This window comes from Lissotriton vulgaris, chromosome 6 (assembly GCF_964263255.1).
Source record: "Lissotriton vulgaris chromosome 6, aLisVul1.2, whole genome shotgun sequence".
In the NCBI taxonomy this organism is placed as follows: Eukaryota; Metazoa; Chordata; class Amphibia; order Caudata; family Salamandridae; genus Lissotriton; species Lissotriton vulgaris.
This window is the reverse complement of record NC_141694.1, coordinates 1,230,766,922-1,230,781,797: the sequence shown is the minus strand read 5'-3', so window position 1 is coordinate 1,230,781,797 and position 14,876 is coordinate 1,230,766,922. Positions and strand designations below refer to the sequence as shown.

The window sequence follows — 14,876 nt, the reverse complement described above, 5'->3', positions numbered from 1 at the left end:
CATTCCCCTCTCCCAATACACCATTAACCCGGAATTTCCACCGGCCTTGCACCCAGCATCCTGTCCGGCGTGAACTGCCAGTGAGTGCTGTATCATAGAACAACTGTTTGATAAAGGAAGTTTTAAACCATTTGACCAGTGCATGAAAGATTTTAATCTCTAGTTTACACAACTCTGGCATGTCATGGCGATGGAACTTCTTTCCCACAGATTGGCACACACTGATGCTAAATTTGAACGCACCTGGCAGCCCTTGATCTCACATCTCTCTAGGTTGGAACACGCTTGATCTGTCCCTCCTGGCTTGAGAGCCCATCAACTTTTGCTGAACCTATACTCCCAAGGGGGAAACCTATGAAGATGACACAAGCTGAAAGAGGAGGGAGTTCGTACCCCTCTTGTCATTCATTACGATACGGCCACATATTCCTCACGTAAGGCCCTCCCGAACTCCCTCTGGTCCAAGGAGCTGACACACTATGCTCTCTCCCCTTCTCTTATCTTCTCTTCACTCTCCCTTCTCTTCTTTCCTCCACCTGACCTCCGATTGGGGAGGTGTTACTTCCTCTGCTCTTCTCTTTTTCTTTTCTTTGTTCTCTGCAGGCCAGCAGTTCTGAGGCTTCCCGTGTCACTTAGTTGTATGCGCCACAGACATCATTATGCGCCAATGGTTTTAGACAGGGCAAGTATAGCCGGCATATGCTACCTCTAGGCGAATCTCAAGCGAGGAACTGCACAGTACCAAGGCTCCCAGATCTACATGCAACTGGATTGAGCTCATCGGTAACATTGAATAACAAGATGCCTTGCTACACCTCACATGTGTGCCTCCCTAAGACCTCTTGAGTACTGTACCTGTTCCCATCCTTGCTATCCAAGATTTCGCTGGCTCTGATACAGTGGCCACCCGGCTAGTCCAGCCGCAGACATCTGCACGATGCATTCTACCTGATCCTCGCTGGTATTATGGCACAGATTAATAACTTCCAGCCCAACTTCTGTTAGGATATATACGCCTGTTCTCCGGCAATGCATCCCACTGGCCCTGTATAACGATGACCTTTGTAGCTTGTATTTTCTGAGCCATCGAAATGAGCCATCACTTACTGTTTTATGCAGCTGAAAACATGAACTGAAGAAGATTTTATTTTTAATATGTGGACTTTATTTCTGAGCAAAGCATCAGTCATGTGTTCATTTTCCACAGTTCACCATGGAGCATTTATGTATATATTGTAAATAAATGTGCGTTAAGAAAAAAAAAAACATCTGCTCCCTCTGTAATGCCTTATAATGCTTATAATGCCTGCTGTCTGGTAACTGCTATGTTGAATTTTCTTGTTGTGTATAAATTCAAGTAAAGAGATTTAAACATAAAATGTAGTAAACATATACTAAAAACTGGAAACGTATTACATCAAGTGTATTAAGTGAGCAAGAGGAGTAACTGCTTCTGGTTACAATTAGTACTCAGTGTTTTCCTCATTAAGTGGGTTTCTACATTACACATTTAGGTGAAAGAAAATTAGAAAAGTTAATACAAAATAAATACAATGCAAATTCTAGGGATTCTAGACTGCCATACTTACCCCTTTACAAATGAACTTAATGTCCCATCAGACCTTAGTGGTAAGTTCTTGGCGCTGTCTACTACGATATGAAGTTCTCCAACAGAAGTTGATGATTTTCGTTCTGTCCCTAGAAATGTATATTATATACATAGTCTTTTAAACATTTTGGGTAAAGACAAACAAAACCTAACATTAAAAGCTGTTTGTTAACTTGAGTATTTCAGGAGAGAAGTAAGTGTGATGGGAACGAGCAACGTCACCATTTTCTAGATATTAACAGAAATTTTCACTGGCTTTGAAACCTCTGATTTAATGCTGTTAAATTTCAGAAAAATTAAGAGTAAAAGAAACAAATGCCCACATGCATCAAACTCCCGTTTTGCGTTTCCAAATTTGCGATTTTTACCGAATCGCAAATAAGGATTCGCAAAACGGGATGCATCATAGAAAGTGCTTAATATTTCCGATTCGGTAAAAATCGCAATTTTTACCGAATCGCAAATATTATGCGAATTCAAAATTGCGAATTCGCTATTCCCATTGATTCCTACGGGCCAAAAGGCCCATAAGAATCAATGGAAATTGCGAATTCACAATTTTGAATTCGCAAATGTTGATGCATTCCATGGGTGCAGGGGGGGGGGGTCCAAAGGACCCCCCACCTGCACCCCTGAAATGTATTTTTAAATGGATGTTTCACACACACATGTCCTAAGGACATGTGTGTCTGTAACATGACATTGTTTAAAATGCAAATTAGAACATTTTAAACATTTTTCGCAAATTACCACAAGGTTCAACCTCGTGGTAATTTGCACTTGCAAACTTTGAATTCGCAATTTGATTTAAGAATGATGCATTGCATTTAAGGAATCGCAAATTTGCGATTCCTTAAATGCAATCGCATTCTGGAAAGTCGCAAAATTAGCGATTTTCATCAAAAAATAATGATGCATCTGAAAAATCATTTTTGGAATCGCAAACGGCCGATTTTAAGGAATCGCACCATTTGCGACTCCAAAAGTGCTTGATGCATGTGGGCGAAAAAGTAAAAACGCCACTGTCTAAAGGTGACATGTATATGTTTGCAAAACAATAAGTAAAAAATGCCTCACAACAAAAATGAATGATAAAGAAACATTGAATGAAAGCAAAAATTCGCCTGCCAGCCCTGACACAGAAGACTACCTTTAGGTGGCTGTTCACATGTTCTCAATTTGATTTAAGAATGATGCATTGCATTTAAGGAATCGCAAATTTGCGATTCCTTAAATGCAATCGCATTCTGGAAAGTCGCAAAATTAGCGATTTTCATCAAAAAATAATGATGCATCTGAAAAATCATTTTTGGAATCGCAAACGGACGATTTTAAGGAATCGCACCGTTTGCGACTCCAAAAATGCTTGATGCATGTGGGCGGAAAAGTAAAAACGCCACTGTCTAAAGGTGACATGTATATGTTTGCAAAACAATAAGTAAAAAATGCCTCACAACAAAAATGAATGATAAAGAAACATTGAATGAAAGCAAAAATTCGCCTGCCAGCCCTGACACAGAAGACTACCTTTAGGTGGCTGTTCACATGTTCTCAAGCAAACTGCCGTCACTCACAGTGAAGAAAACCAACAACTAAAGCAGGCTAGCCCACTGAACTTTGCTTGATGCTGTGGTGGGGAGGAGCAAAATGTGAATGATACCTGAACAGACCAATGGATGAAGAGGGTTGCCCGAAAGAACCTATATATATGGTCTATACTTAATAAACTGACACTATTTTCTATCTCAGCATTTTGGGGCTAAAGTGAAGATTAAGGCACTAGGAGTCTTGCAATTGAACATACTCAGTAAGAAAACTGCACATGTTCTTAACCAAGGAGGGGCGGCATGGTACATTTTAAGTAGGCCTCTGCTGATGAAATGCTGAGGAAATGCACTGAATCCATTGAATTCTGATAGAAGCTTTCGATAAACTATAGAGTTGTTACATAATGTGCAAGCTTCTCTGAAGTAAATTAGGACAAATATAGCTATTTCAGATGGCATTGTTTTATGCTATGTACTATGGAAATACATGTCTCCTGGTTTTTACCATACTTTTGATGTAAAGAATAAGAATACTGGTGCCTGGCAGTCAAGCATGCTCTCCCAAATTACAATCAACCCGTTGTAACTCTGTCATGGCATTGTTGCAGGGATTCTGCTCAGTCACAGAACTGTGCACAGAGACTCAGGACCTCAGTGAATTAGGGTGTACCAAAAACTCACCTTAGTACCCAACATCCCCTACCAGACTAGCATCAGTGTCTCATTAGCTCTTCGTCCTATAGCAAAGTCACCAATGATTAGACAACCCAGAACATGCGACTTAGGATAACTCAGGTAAGGTGGGAAACATGAGCACTCTTTCGTTATACTCTCATACCAGTCCAGAACAGGGAGTAAAGGGAGACACAAGCAAGTTTAAAATGTTTATTTTAACGCCGTGATCTCAGGTGCAGCATCTTAGCTAATACAAGTAGACATATGATAAGAAATAAGATTGTCAGCTTAGTTACTATTCCATAAAATACAAAGGGAGAAAGCATGTTATAATGCTAAATGGAAACAGGTTAAATATATACCTATATTTAACCTCACTTGCTATTAGGTTATTTTATAACTAAAGAAGGTCTCTTAGGCTTGCATAGGCGACCCCATACCTCAGAGATTAGCAGGAGTGAATCACATTGAGTTCTGCACAAGATCTCAGCATATGAATGTTCTCAATCCCCCAGACTCATCAAGAACACATTTTGCGATTCCTTAATAGTGAAAAATACCGATTAGCTATTAAGGAATAGCAAAATGCTATTCATCAAGAAATCACTTAAAAATAGCGATTTCTAATAATTCCTTAATTGCGACTTGCAAATTGCGAGTCGCAATTAAGGAATATCTCCCTATTCATTCCTATGGGCCTAAAGGCCCATAGGAATGAACAGGAAGACCATCACAATTTGCTAATCGCAATTAGCGATTCGCAAATTAAGATTGCGATTTCAAGGGTGCAGGGGTGTCCAAAGGACACCATGTTGCACCTGTGAAATTGATGTGTGCACATATGTTGCGCACACACATGCCCTTAGGGCATGTGTGTGAGCAACATGAAACTTTAGTGCATTTTTCAAAGTTTTTGCTATTTACCACGTAGTTAGACTTCGCGGTAAATAGCGGCCCCAGATTGCGAATTCGCAATTTTAAAATGGCTCATGAATTGCATTTAAGGAATCTCAAATTGAGATTCCTTAAATGCAATGAATCGCAATTTAGCGATTTCTAGAATTGCGATTTTTGCATTTGGGATGATGAATCCCAAATGCAAAAATAGCGCTCGCAAAGGGCCAGATTCTCAGAATCTGGCCCTTTGCGAGCCGATTTCGGCTTGATGAATCTGGCTGATAGTGTGTTCAATCATGCCTACACAATGTATTATTAAAGGCGCCTGTATCTGAGCTGTCCACAGCTGCATATATATTATGTCTAGAACGTGCGATGATCAGTTCGAACAACAGCAACAGTGTTAATAACCGTGAAGGCCTCGGCACTCACTGTTCAGACTAAGCTTACGAAGCAAGTCTAGCAATGTAGAAAAACAAGTTATTCTCATGTGAAGCAAAACACTCAGCCTAACTCAAAACAATATCTAACGTGTGTGCCGTGTGCAAAAGAAAGCAAAAGGTAAAATGGCGTTTAAACTTCTAATAAGCTCATGCTAAATTAACACTGTATGAATGCTAGGCTCTGCCTCACTACACCCTCCCTTGATCAGAGCACGGATAAGAAATGTGGGCAAAGCAGGAACACAGAGTTCAAGTTTGAGAGATAGAATCAAGTTCAAATTTGCCATAATGGAAAAACAGGAGCAAACTACGAATTTTGAAAAAACTCCAAATTAGTAATTACATTTGGGTAGAGTAAAGCCAATAGGCCCAAAAAAAATAGTAACAAATCGCATGGCCAACACGTGACTCCAGTTGTGAATAAGAGAGAGCAGGAAATGCACTTCATTCCAATAGTGTATATGCACAGTACGTTGCAACAGTCTCCAACAGGAAGTCATTGTTCGCAACTGAAAACATTTCAGCCATTCAATTTAGTAACAAGAATGAACATACATGTTCCTCATGTACCGGAGCCTCTAGTACAATCAGAGGACAACTCGGATTTACTTCAATATAACTGCGTGTCAAGAATTCATGCACCGCTGCAAAAATATTCCAACGTCCCAGGACTCCATGCATCGCTGCAAAGGCCATAATCCCGCCGCCAGAACAAAGCAATTCATGAGCAACTAAGGGGCTCATCAGTTGATCATAATCTACGTTGGGAGACACCGTACTGCAGAGACACAAATCCAGAGCCCATTCGAAATCGCAGCTCAGGCAATGAAAGACAGGCTGGACGCATGTGAAAAAGGAAAATCGAAACGATAATCCATAAACTGCACTCAATGTAGCAAGAGGCAGCGCTCCATAAAAATTAAGTATTTGGTTGCGGAGCAGCAACAGCCGGGGCAAATCGTCTTGTGGCACAGGATGTGCATTGATTCTGAAATAAACAAAGTAGTAGAAGCACTCCGGCAACCAGAGTGAGCATCCACGGAAATCCACCAAAAAGGCTGGAAAAAATCGAATGAAAAAATGCCGGGAACACACCGAATATAGTTAGGAAAGAAGTCACAATGCAACTACTAACAACTTTAAAAAAGTGAGCCAGCCCTGTTGTTGAGGAGGCATTAAAGATAGTGTGAATGAACTCCCCAAAATGTAGGGGCAGATCGGTATTAATGAGGCATGCACTTCTGTGCGGGTGTTAGCCGCGTGAAGGACAAATGTTTCACGGGCAGAAGTAAGAGTGACTTCTTTCTGGGACAAAATAGCTCCTATTCGACTCATCTTGTTGAACTCTGCGTTCAAGATCGGAATCGACGGCCAGATGGAAACATCCAGCTACCCATGTGGAGGAGGAAACATGGCGCTTTTACAACAAACTACACGTTGGGAGACCGTAACGATGTAAAGAATTCCTGCCAGCATCCCACAACAATCTTCATTATTTAAAAGTAAATAACTACCGTTTGCTAGTAGTGTGAATGTGGGTGTGATAGCAGGTGTTGGTGTACCTTTTAAGACACAGGTCCAATTAGGCGCATTCTGATGACGCGAACCATGCAATTGGATATTCCTACACACTAACAAGTGATCAGGTGTTGTTTTGCAATCTTCACCATTCAAATAAACCTCTTTTCCCTCCCTTCGGCACCTATAGGTAAATGGCAGTGACCAAGCTTCATGAAGATAAACGGTACCCAGAGGGTCAAACCTGCCTAAAGCATAGTACTTCATGCAAGCCTCAAACTTGAACAGAGGGAAAGGTAACGTTATTAGCCCATGTACGAGCCACACAGCAGAATTTGTCTCGGCCACAGAAAACGGCAAAGGTTCTATCTTTTCAATATGTAACATAGAAAAAGTTGCATCTTTCATAGACATAAATTGCTGTTTGTCAGTCAAATTAAAAGTGGCAAATAATGAGGACATGTTCATGTAATCCCAAGGCACTTTCCCAACCTTTAATGTTTGTAAAGTCCATGCAAACTGCATAATGGAACGCAATTTATTTTGCCCATGGTACAAAACAGAGACATCTTCTTGCATAATATCAACAACAGACAAAACAATATTATCTAATGTGTAAATGCGGGAAGAGAGCGTGTTAATGCTGTTATCTACGACTGCTAGCACTTTTTCAAAATTAGCTTGATCTATAGCTCTGAAGCGGAAGCAGCCTCAATTTGGGACAGTTTCCAAACTTCGTTGTAAATAGCATATATCCACCTTTTGGATATGCCAGAAGCAGGGCCCTTGACAAAGTCATTCAGATCAACATCGTCAGTCAATTTAGACAAATGAAGCTTAACTGATGCTAAAGTGGAGTGTTTGAGCCAATTCTGACACTGCTTGCCTACGGAATGGGTATTTACAGAATGGTCACGCTCAAAACGGGGATCCACCCTAACCTGTGTGTAGCCAGGGGCTAAACCCAGAAAACGATGTCGGCAAGAATCTGCACTTCTTTGCCGCAACAGCTAACCCTTAGGATACAAACTGGATATGTTAAAAGTAGAATTCAGCAACAGGGTCTGTAATTCTCTGATAGTAATGTTGGTATTATTATCCCAACTGGGGTAATTTTTTAGTTGTAGCCAATCCAAAGCAGGTGGTTTGTGAAATAGTCAAATTCAAAAACAACATATGTTTCGAGATGAGACATGCATGATGCAAAGCCTCTGTGCCTTGCACTTGCCAACTTTTAGAACCCCAAACAGATTTAAGATCAATAGTATATTTCCACAGTTCATAGCCCCCAATAGCCAATTGGTCAAGTAAGGACTTGGAATATAATAATTTTGTGTGGGTCAGTCTAACTTTGGAAGAGGACATTTCGGTCATCTTAAAATAAAATGCATTAGGATTTCACTGATTAAAATCAGTAAAATAAGTGAATCCCTTTAGAAGAGAATTTGAGCTGCCTTCCACAGGAGCAGGCCAATGTTTCAATTGTGTATAATTAACCATATTCCTCCTTGTGTTAGCCTTATGCAGGTAGTGATTGCCATTGTGTTGATAACAAAACAAGTCACCATAATTAGCTGAATCTAAATATAAATCCTCAGCATCAAAAGCACCATAATACTTCAAATCTGTATACAAAGCCTCTACGGCTTGAACATCCCAATCATCAGAGCATATATTTTGTTAAACCACATCCCCCATAGAAACTCTTAGTATGTTTGGGACGTTTATAACCCCTGTGGGACCATGTATTTGAAATTTTACTGCATCCCATACAATCCCATATAAAACGGGCCATGCAGTAATGTTTACAAAACTCAGGTCTCTCTTCAATCTGTGTGATGAGGAATGGGGTGCCAATGTTCCATTAATATGTCGAATAGCTGTCCTCTCTTCAACGTAGTGTCCATTAACAATACGGAAAAAATACACCACAAATCCAATCGACATAAACAAAAAAATTAAAATAAGCACCAACCAAATGTAAGTCCAAGGGGGAAAAACAGAAAGTTTTGAAGGGGACTTCAATTTGGTAGAGTTAGTGTCAAATGAAAATCTGGACTCAGTGGCCAAACAGGTTTGTAAATCGGGCATCGACAAGTCTGTGGGGTAAGTATACTCAGTCTCATCAAGATGAGCATCAGGTGGGGTACTCAGCAAGGGACTAGAAACTGCAGGCATCTCGAAGGCACCGTCAGGCCTGTTGTTAGGAGCTGGAGCCAAAAACAGAATTTCTCAGTATCGATGGACAGGAGACCGCAGGTGTCATGTAAATGTAAATGTGTGGGATTCTTGTAAAGCGCACTGTTACTCTACCCGAGTGTCCTGGCGCTGTAGACCGCTGGGGAACCCGTCCTGGTTTTCCCTGTGAGATGGTCCCTTTCTGGTTATCTCCAGGGTGAAACCAGGCATCCCCGGCGTCTGTGGGGGGCCGTTGTAGAGATGAGGCAAGCTTAATGCCCAGAGTTACCGAGTGTGTTCCCTGGTTAGAGTAGGCACTGAGGCGAGAATTATCGAGTCCGTTGACCCCTGGTCCACGACCCTGCCGCGCCGGGAATTGAACCCTGGTCCCGGGCCGTTCTCTGCTTACAGGTCTGCCGCCTCTAACCAGTGAGCCACACCTCTCCACGTCATACTAAGAAGAATCGGCACTCTGTGTAATTTGACATTGTCAATGGAGATGAACCCTTTTTTCCTTTTGACCTGGAAGTGGAGGTAAAATGACTGTTCTTGTGCCCTGAGAGACCAAATTCTTTCTTGTTCTCGCTCTTCTCTCGGACCAGTTCTCCACCTCAGGGTAGCCAGCCAACTACCGGAATCTGCAACACAGGTTCAGATGTGAAGGGCAAGTGTTCCTTTGCAAGACTGTCTATTGCATATTCTGTAAAACATTACAATGTTCATCTACACGCAAAAAATCCCACAAAGACACGCAAATCTCTTATGACAGTTCGTGAATCAGTACTTCGGTGGGGCCACATCCATACATAGCGCGTGCAAGAATCCACTGCAACTAAGATGTATTTATACGCAGTATCAGAGGAAACAGGACAGCCGCAGTGATCCAAATAAACACAACCAAGTGGTTTATTGGAAATGTACAACTGTGTTTGAGGCGGACGTGCAGCAGACGAAGGCTTGATTTGCTGACAAATGTCACATTGAAGGACATAATCACGCGTCTGTTCATACAGTCCCTGCCACCAAAAGCGAAGTTGTAGCTTAGATACAGAAGCCGAAACGCCCGCATGTGCAGACGCAACACCCTCGTGGGCAGCTGTAATCAGCGCTGACCTGCGGTCCGCATTGGGAATCAATCTCTCACCAACGTCTGGTATTTTCACATAAGGAACTTTATCAGGACTTAAATGATAAGAATACTTTGAAGGAAATCCAGTAGGATATTTACTTCCCTTCTCAGTAGCGTCAATTGCTGCCAAGATGTCATCATCAATCTTACTTTTGGAACATGTACTGCTGCAACCAAATACGTCGAAACTGCTGTCTTCGCGGCCTCATCGGTCAAACTATTGCCAACAGTGCGAACTCCCACACGCTGATGACCAAGAGTATGAATTACATACACGAGTGGCAGTTACTCTTTAAGTTCAGCCACTCGAACCCAGATCATTTTGTGTTTTATTGTGCTACCTTTGGAGTCACGATAGTCGTTCTGAGTCCAAAAGAACAGATTGTCATTGTAAGACTGGACACAGTAGTAAGAGTCACTCACAATAAGAGTAGTCACACCAGGGTCTGCGTACTCCAATGCAAGCATCAGAGCACGGAGCTCTGCTAACTGGGCGGTATATTCCTCAAATGTCTGTGTATGCACGACATCGGTCTTGAATTCTCCATCCACCATGGTACCAACCACAATAGCGCAAGCTGAGACATATGCGTGCTTAACCCATGCGCAACTTGCGCAGAACCGTCAGTTTAAATAATACAATGGAAATCCTCCAAAGGGCGCATAGTCAAAGGAGCAGAATGAACAAATTCATCCTGCAAATACTCCTGCGACCGTAAGGAGGCATCAAAAATAAACGTGACATCCGGAGACGTCAATGATGTTGCCTATTGTAACCACTGTGGGTGCAAAGCTTTGGAATTAGGTACACTGGCTTTCGTCACTGCCTCCAAGGCAGGATACGGAGTAACAACCAACATGCGTTTTCCCTGCGACAGTGCGTGCTCCTTCAGAATGGCCATTTGCACTTCTGTCAAAACTTTTTCCGCAGTGGAAAACTGCAGTTCAGCCGAAGTGTACAAGTGTGACTTGTAAGCGATAGGTACTGTGTCACCTTCGTTAAAAGTAAGGTATGTGAAACCCACCGCCCCAGGGTCGATTCTTATCACCAGGTTGGTGTGGTTATCACTAGCCATTAAGAATTTAGATTCCAGAAGATCAGTCTGCAAAGATTGCAAAATGGCTGAATGTTCAGGCAGCAAGCACGATTTGGTAAAAGTTGGTTGTATCAAAGCATATAATGGCTTGATATACTGGGCATATTCGGGAATGTAAGTACGCCCAAAAATGTAAAAATCCCAGCAAGGATTAAAGGGGCATATTATCAAGTGGGTTTATCTCCGCTTTTTTGGCTTTAAAAGCCAAGAAAGCGGAGATAAAATTATCTCCCTATTACCTAGCTGTCGCTAACACCAGTTAGCGACAGCTAGTAGGAGATAGCGACCATCTTGGGCCCCGCTTTGCATGTCAGTGATATTTATCACTAATGACATGCAAAGTGGGCGTGCCAAGCTGTTAGCGACTGGAAACAGTCGCTAACATCGCTATCTCCTAATACCAACTTTTGGAGATATTCGCGCTAAGCGCGAATATCTCCAAAAGCTAACACCTGCCCCATAGCAGTTCTTAGCCATGTTATCCAATGGTAGGTGGATAACATGGCTAAGAGCATTAGCTCGGTAATGCATGAATATCGCGGACTTTTCAGCGATATTCTTGCATTTTTGCCGTTTTTTTCCGCTTAGGAGATATACCTTGATAATAGCAAGGTTCCTAAGCAATAAAAATCGCCGCAGCTCGGCGATAAAAATATCGCCGCTAAGCCAACATAGCGATAATTATCGCTATTTGTTGGTAATATGCCCGCAATTTTTTCAGTGTTGTAGGAGCGCGCAGTTGTGCCCATTTCTCCAAGAAATGAGGAGCCAATCCTCGACCTTCATTGTTGAGGTCATAGCCCAGGAACAACACTGAGTACTCTGCAATGTGAGATTTAGCAAAGTAAAGTTATTTGTACTCGAAGTCCGCAAAATTGCACCTGGGTCGATTCTCTCTAAAAGAGAAACTATATGGACAGCAAACACACCTGGACTATTCTTACAGCCCATTGCCAAACGCTAGATTTTTTTCTGTGTGCCACCACTGGTGAAAGCGGTACATTGACAACTTAAATCGGAAAGATTGTGGGCAAAAAAAACATTGGATATGTCAAATGTGGTTTTAAACCATTTACGCACAAGACCATCCACTAGGGCAGAGCCGTGGGTATTCTGTACTGCACAGGTACGGCAATGCGAGTTTAGATGCCGGTAATCCATTACCAAACAGTAAGAACCATCAGGCTTGGTCACAGTAAAAAAAGGGATATTTATCGGAGACACACAAGTTTCATTCACACCTTGATATTGCAATTGTTCAAGGATCTCTGCGACTGAAGCTTTCGCTTCACGCCGCATGGGATATTGAGGTTAAGGCTGTGGTATAGACCGCAAGGGAATATCATGTTGGGGGAGAATTTATCCCAACCACAGTGAGTACGGTACAAAGCAGGCGCAAGGGTCTTAGCCCACTCTTCTGCAAAATTCAGCCCATGCTCCTTTGACATTGTGTGCGCGAAACTAGGGAGGATCCCCTCCTTCCCTCTCTGAGCTGCGAGAACAAAAGGTTGGGGCCAGTCAACCTCCGCTAACAATATGTCGTACGTAGTTGTAAGATTTTCCCAAAATACCCCTTTTATGGTATGTTGTATGTTACCTTCAATTAATAGGCTGATTTCAAATAACCTATCAAGGGGAGCTACTCTAGTATCAGCTGTCTCAACAACAACAAATTTGTCAGTCGCTGTCACCTTCAGTAGTGGACGCAGGGCCTCTCGCATTATGGTAATCTCCGCCGCGCTGTCCAACAGCTTCAGCACCCACGTCTGATTCCGAAGCTGCGTTCTCACTATCTGTGCATATCTTGCTGTTGAAGCGGAAACTTTCTTTTTCTGAAACTAAGGTCTTTTCTGGGAGGAATCGTCCTGCTTGCTTTGTCCGTCTTTCGGGCGAGGCTGGTCGCGACTCTGCTGGCCATCCCTTCCTCTGCCGCCTCCTCCACCACCGGACAATGAGGCCGATGTGTCCTGTAAAGAATGAGGAGAACGTTGTTCAGGAACCTGAAATCGATCATGTGACTTAATCGTAGCGCGGTCGCGCAAGTCATAAGAGCGCTCAGTAGACGCGGGTGATGCTGGACGGAACTCCTGTTTCTGTTGTTGTTTTCCCTGTTTTTTGTTTTTGTTCCAATTTTGCTTTGGAGCTTTGGGCTGATTGTCTTTTTCAGACTTTGATCCCTGAGTTTGTTTTTATCTTTAGCAGAAAAAGGCTTGACACATAAACTATTACGGCCTATGGTCTTATAAGCTGTGATAATAATTCTCGGTAACTGACGGGGTTTATCGGCACCGGGGACTTCGCGTAAGGCATTAGACACTTGGAAGTTCACCGCATCTCCCTTTATATTAGAAAGGACGAGATCGGGAAGCACATCAAATGAGCCAACGAGTCTCATTCCCAATTTAACCGCAGCCTCAGGTCCGTGTTCATCTTGAACGCGTTTAATGACCGTCGGCAGGACAGCCATTGACGGCCTGTCGAAGCACCTCGTGTACACTGCAGCAAAGATTCTACCCCATGACTCCCAGTCACTGGCTTCGGTACCAAGTCCTTGGGCAAACTAATTGTAACAATCCTGTGCTTTTCTACAGGACTCAAATTAGGAAAAACTGCTTCCAGCTGGTCAAATTTCTTGGCAGGTCAGAAAGGCATATCATCCTTATCCTGGGGACGCTTGCCCATAACCGCATAACCATGACAGGACTAAGCTTCATCCTGCTCGGTCCAGCTGGGGGCGCAGCAACACCAGGAGCCCCACCCTGGAAATTGCGGGTAATATATTGAACCAAGGCCCTAATAACTCCAATCCCGGAGTTGTATAGGGGCCTCAAGTCAGCAACGGGGACTACCCCTGCATGAGGATGCAGGGTAAATCCAGCCAAAACAGGCCAAGAAGCGCCTGGAATGGACAAAGGACCCAATCTAATCGCCGTTAATCTGTGGGGAAGGGCGCCATTAAACAAAACACAGTGCTGACATGCAGAAATCGTAATTTCCTGTGTCCTATAAGGAACATATTCCCCGGGCACCACTGTGTGAGTGTAAGTGTGAAACATCTGAGTAGCCGCATCCATAGCTGGAAATGTCACCCATGAGTAGAAAATCTCAAACGGGTAAGCTACCTCAGCACTCACCACTAAAATAACCGCCATGCCCTCCAAGCCAACGTTATAAACCTGCAAATGATTGTGGACCTCAATGCGACTATGCTGCGGTATATCAACATCAGCCATAACAACACAGTTAAGAAAGGTACAATGCAAAACAATGTAGCACAACTGGTTAGTAATTCAAAAGGAACCCGTTTTGAAAGATTCAAGCTTGAAAAGAACTATTTAACTATATGTAGGTTTATCCGTCACCACTGTTAACCGGAAACAATAGTGAAGGTGTTAAGGACTGATATAAGCACTACTCAAGCGTCATGAAATAAGACCACCAACGTATGGGTGCCATGTTGCTGGGATTCTGCTCAGTTACAGAACTGTGCACAGAGACTCAGGACCTCAGTGAATTAGGGTGTACCAAAAACTCACCTTAGTACCCAACATCCCCTACCAGACTAGCATCAGTGTCTCATTAGCTCTTCATCCTATAGCAAACTCACTAATGATTAGACAACCCAGAACAGGCCACTTAGGATAACTCAGGTAAGTTGGGAAACATGAGCTCTCTTTCGTTATACTCTCATACCAGTCCAGAACAGGGAGTAAAGAGAGACACGAGCAAGTTTAAAATGTTTATTTTAATGGCATGATCTCGGGTGCAGCATCTTAGCTAATA

General features: G+C 42.7%; 1 protein-coding gene across 1 annotated transcript in view; it reads right to left on the bottom strand.

Annotated features, from left to right (window-relative positions):
• Positions 1-14,876, bottom strand: part of SYTL3 (synaptotagmin like 3) — a 653,935-nt gene that overhangs the window by 79,399 nt on the left and 559,660 nt on the right. The window contains exon 14 of the mRNA XM_086927324.1: positions 1,590-1,698. Within this exon, the coding sequence (XP_086783450.1) occupies positions 1,590-1,698 (109 nt within the window). The remainder of the gene's footprint in view (positions 1-1,589; positions 1,699-14,876) is intronic.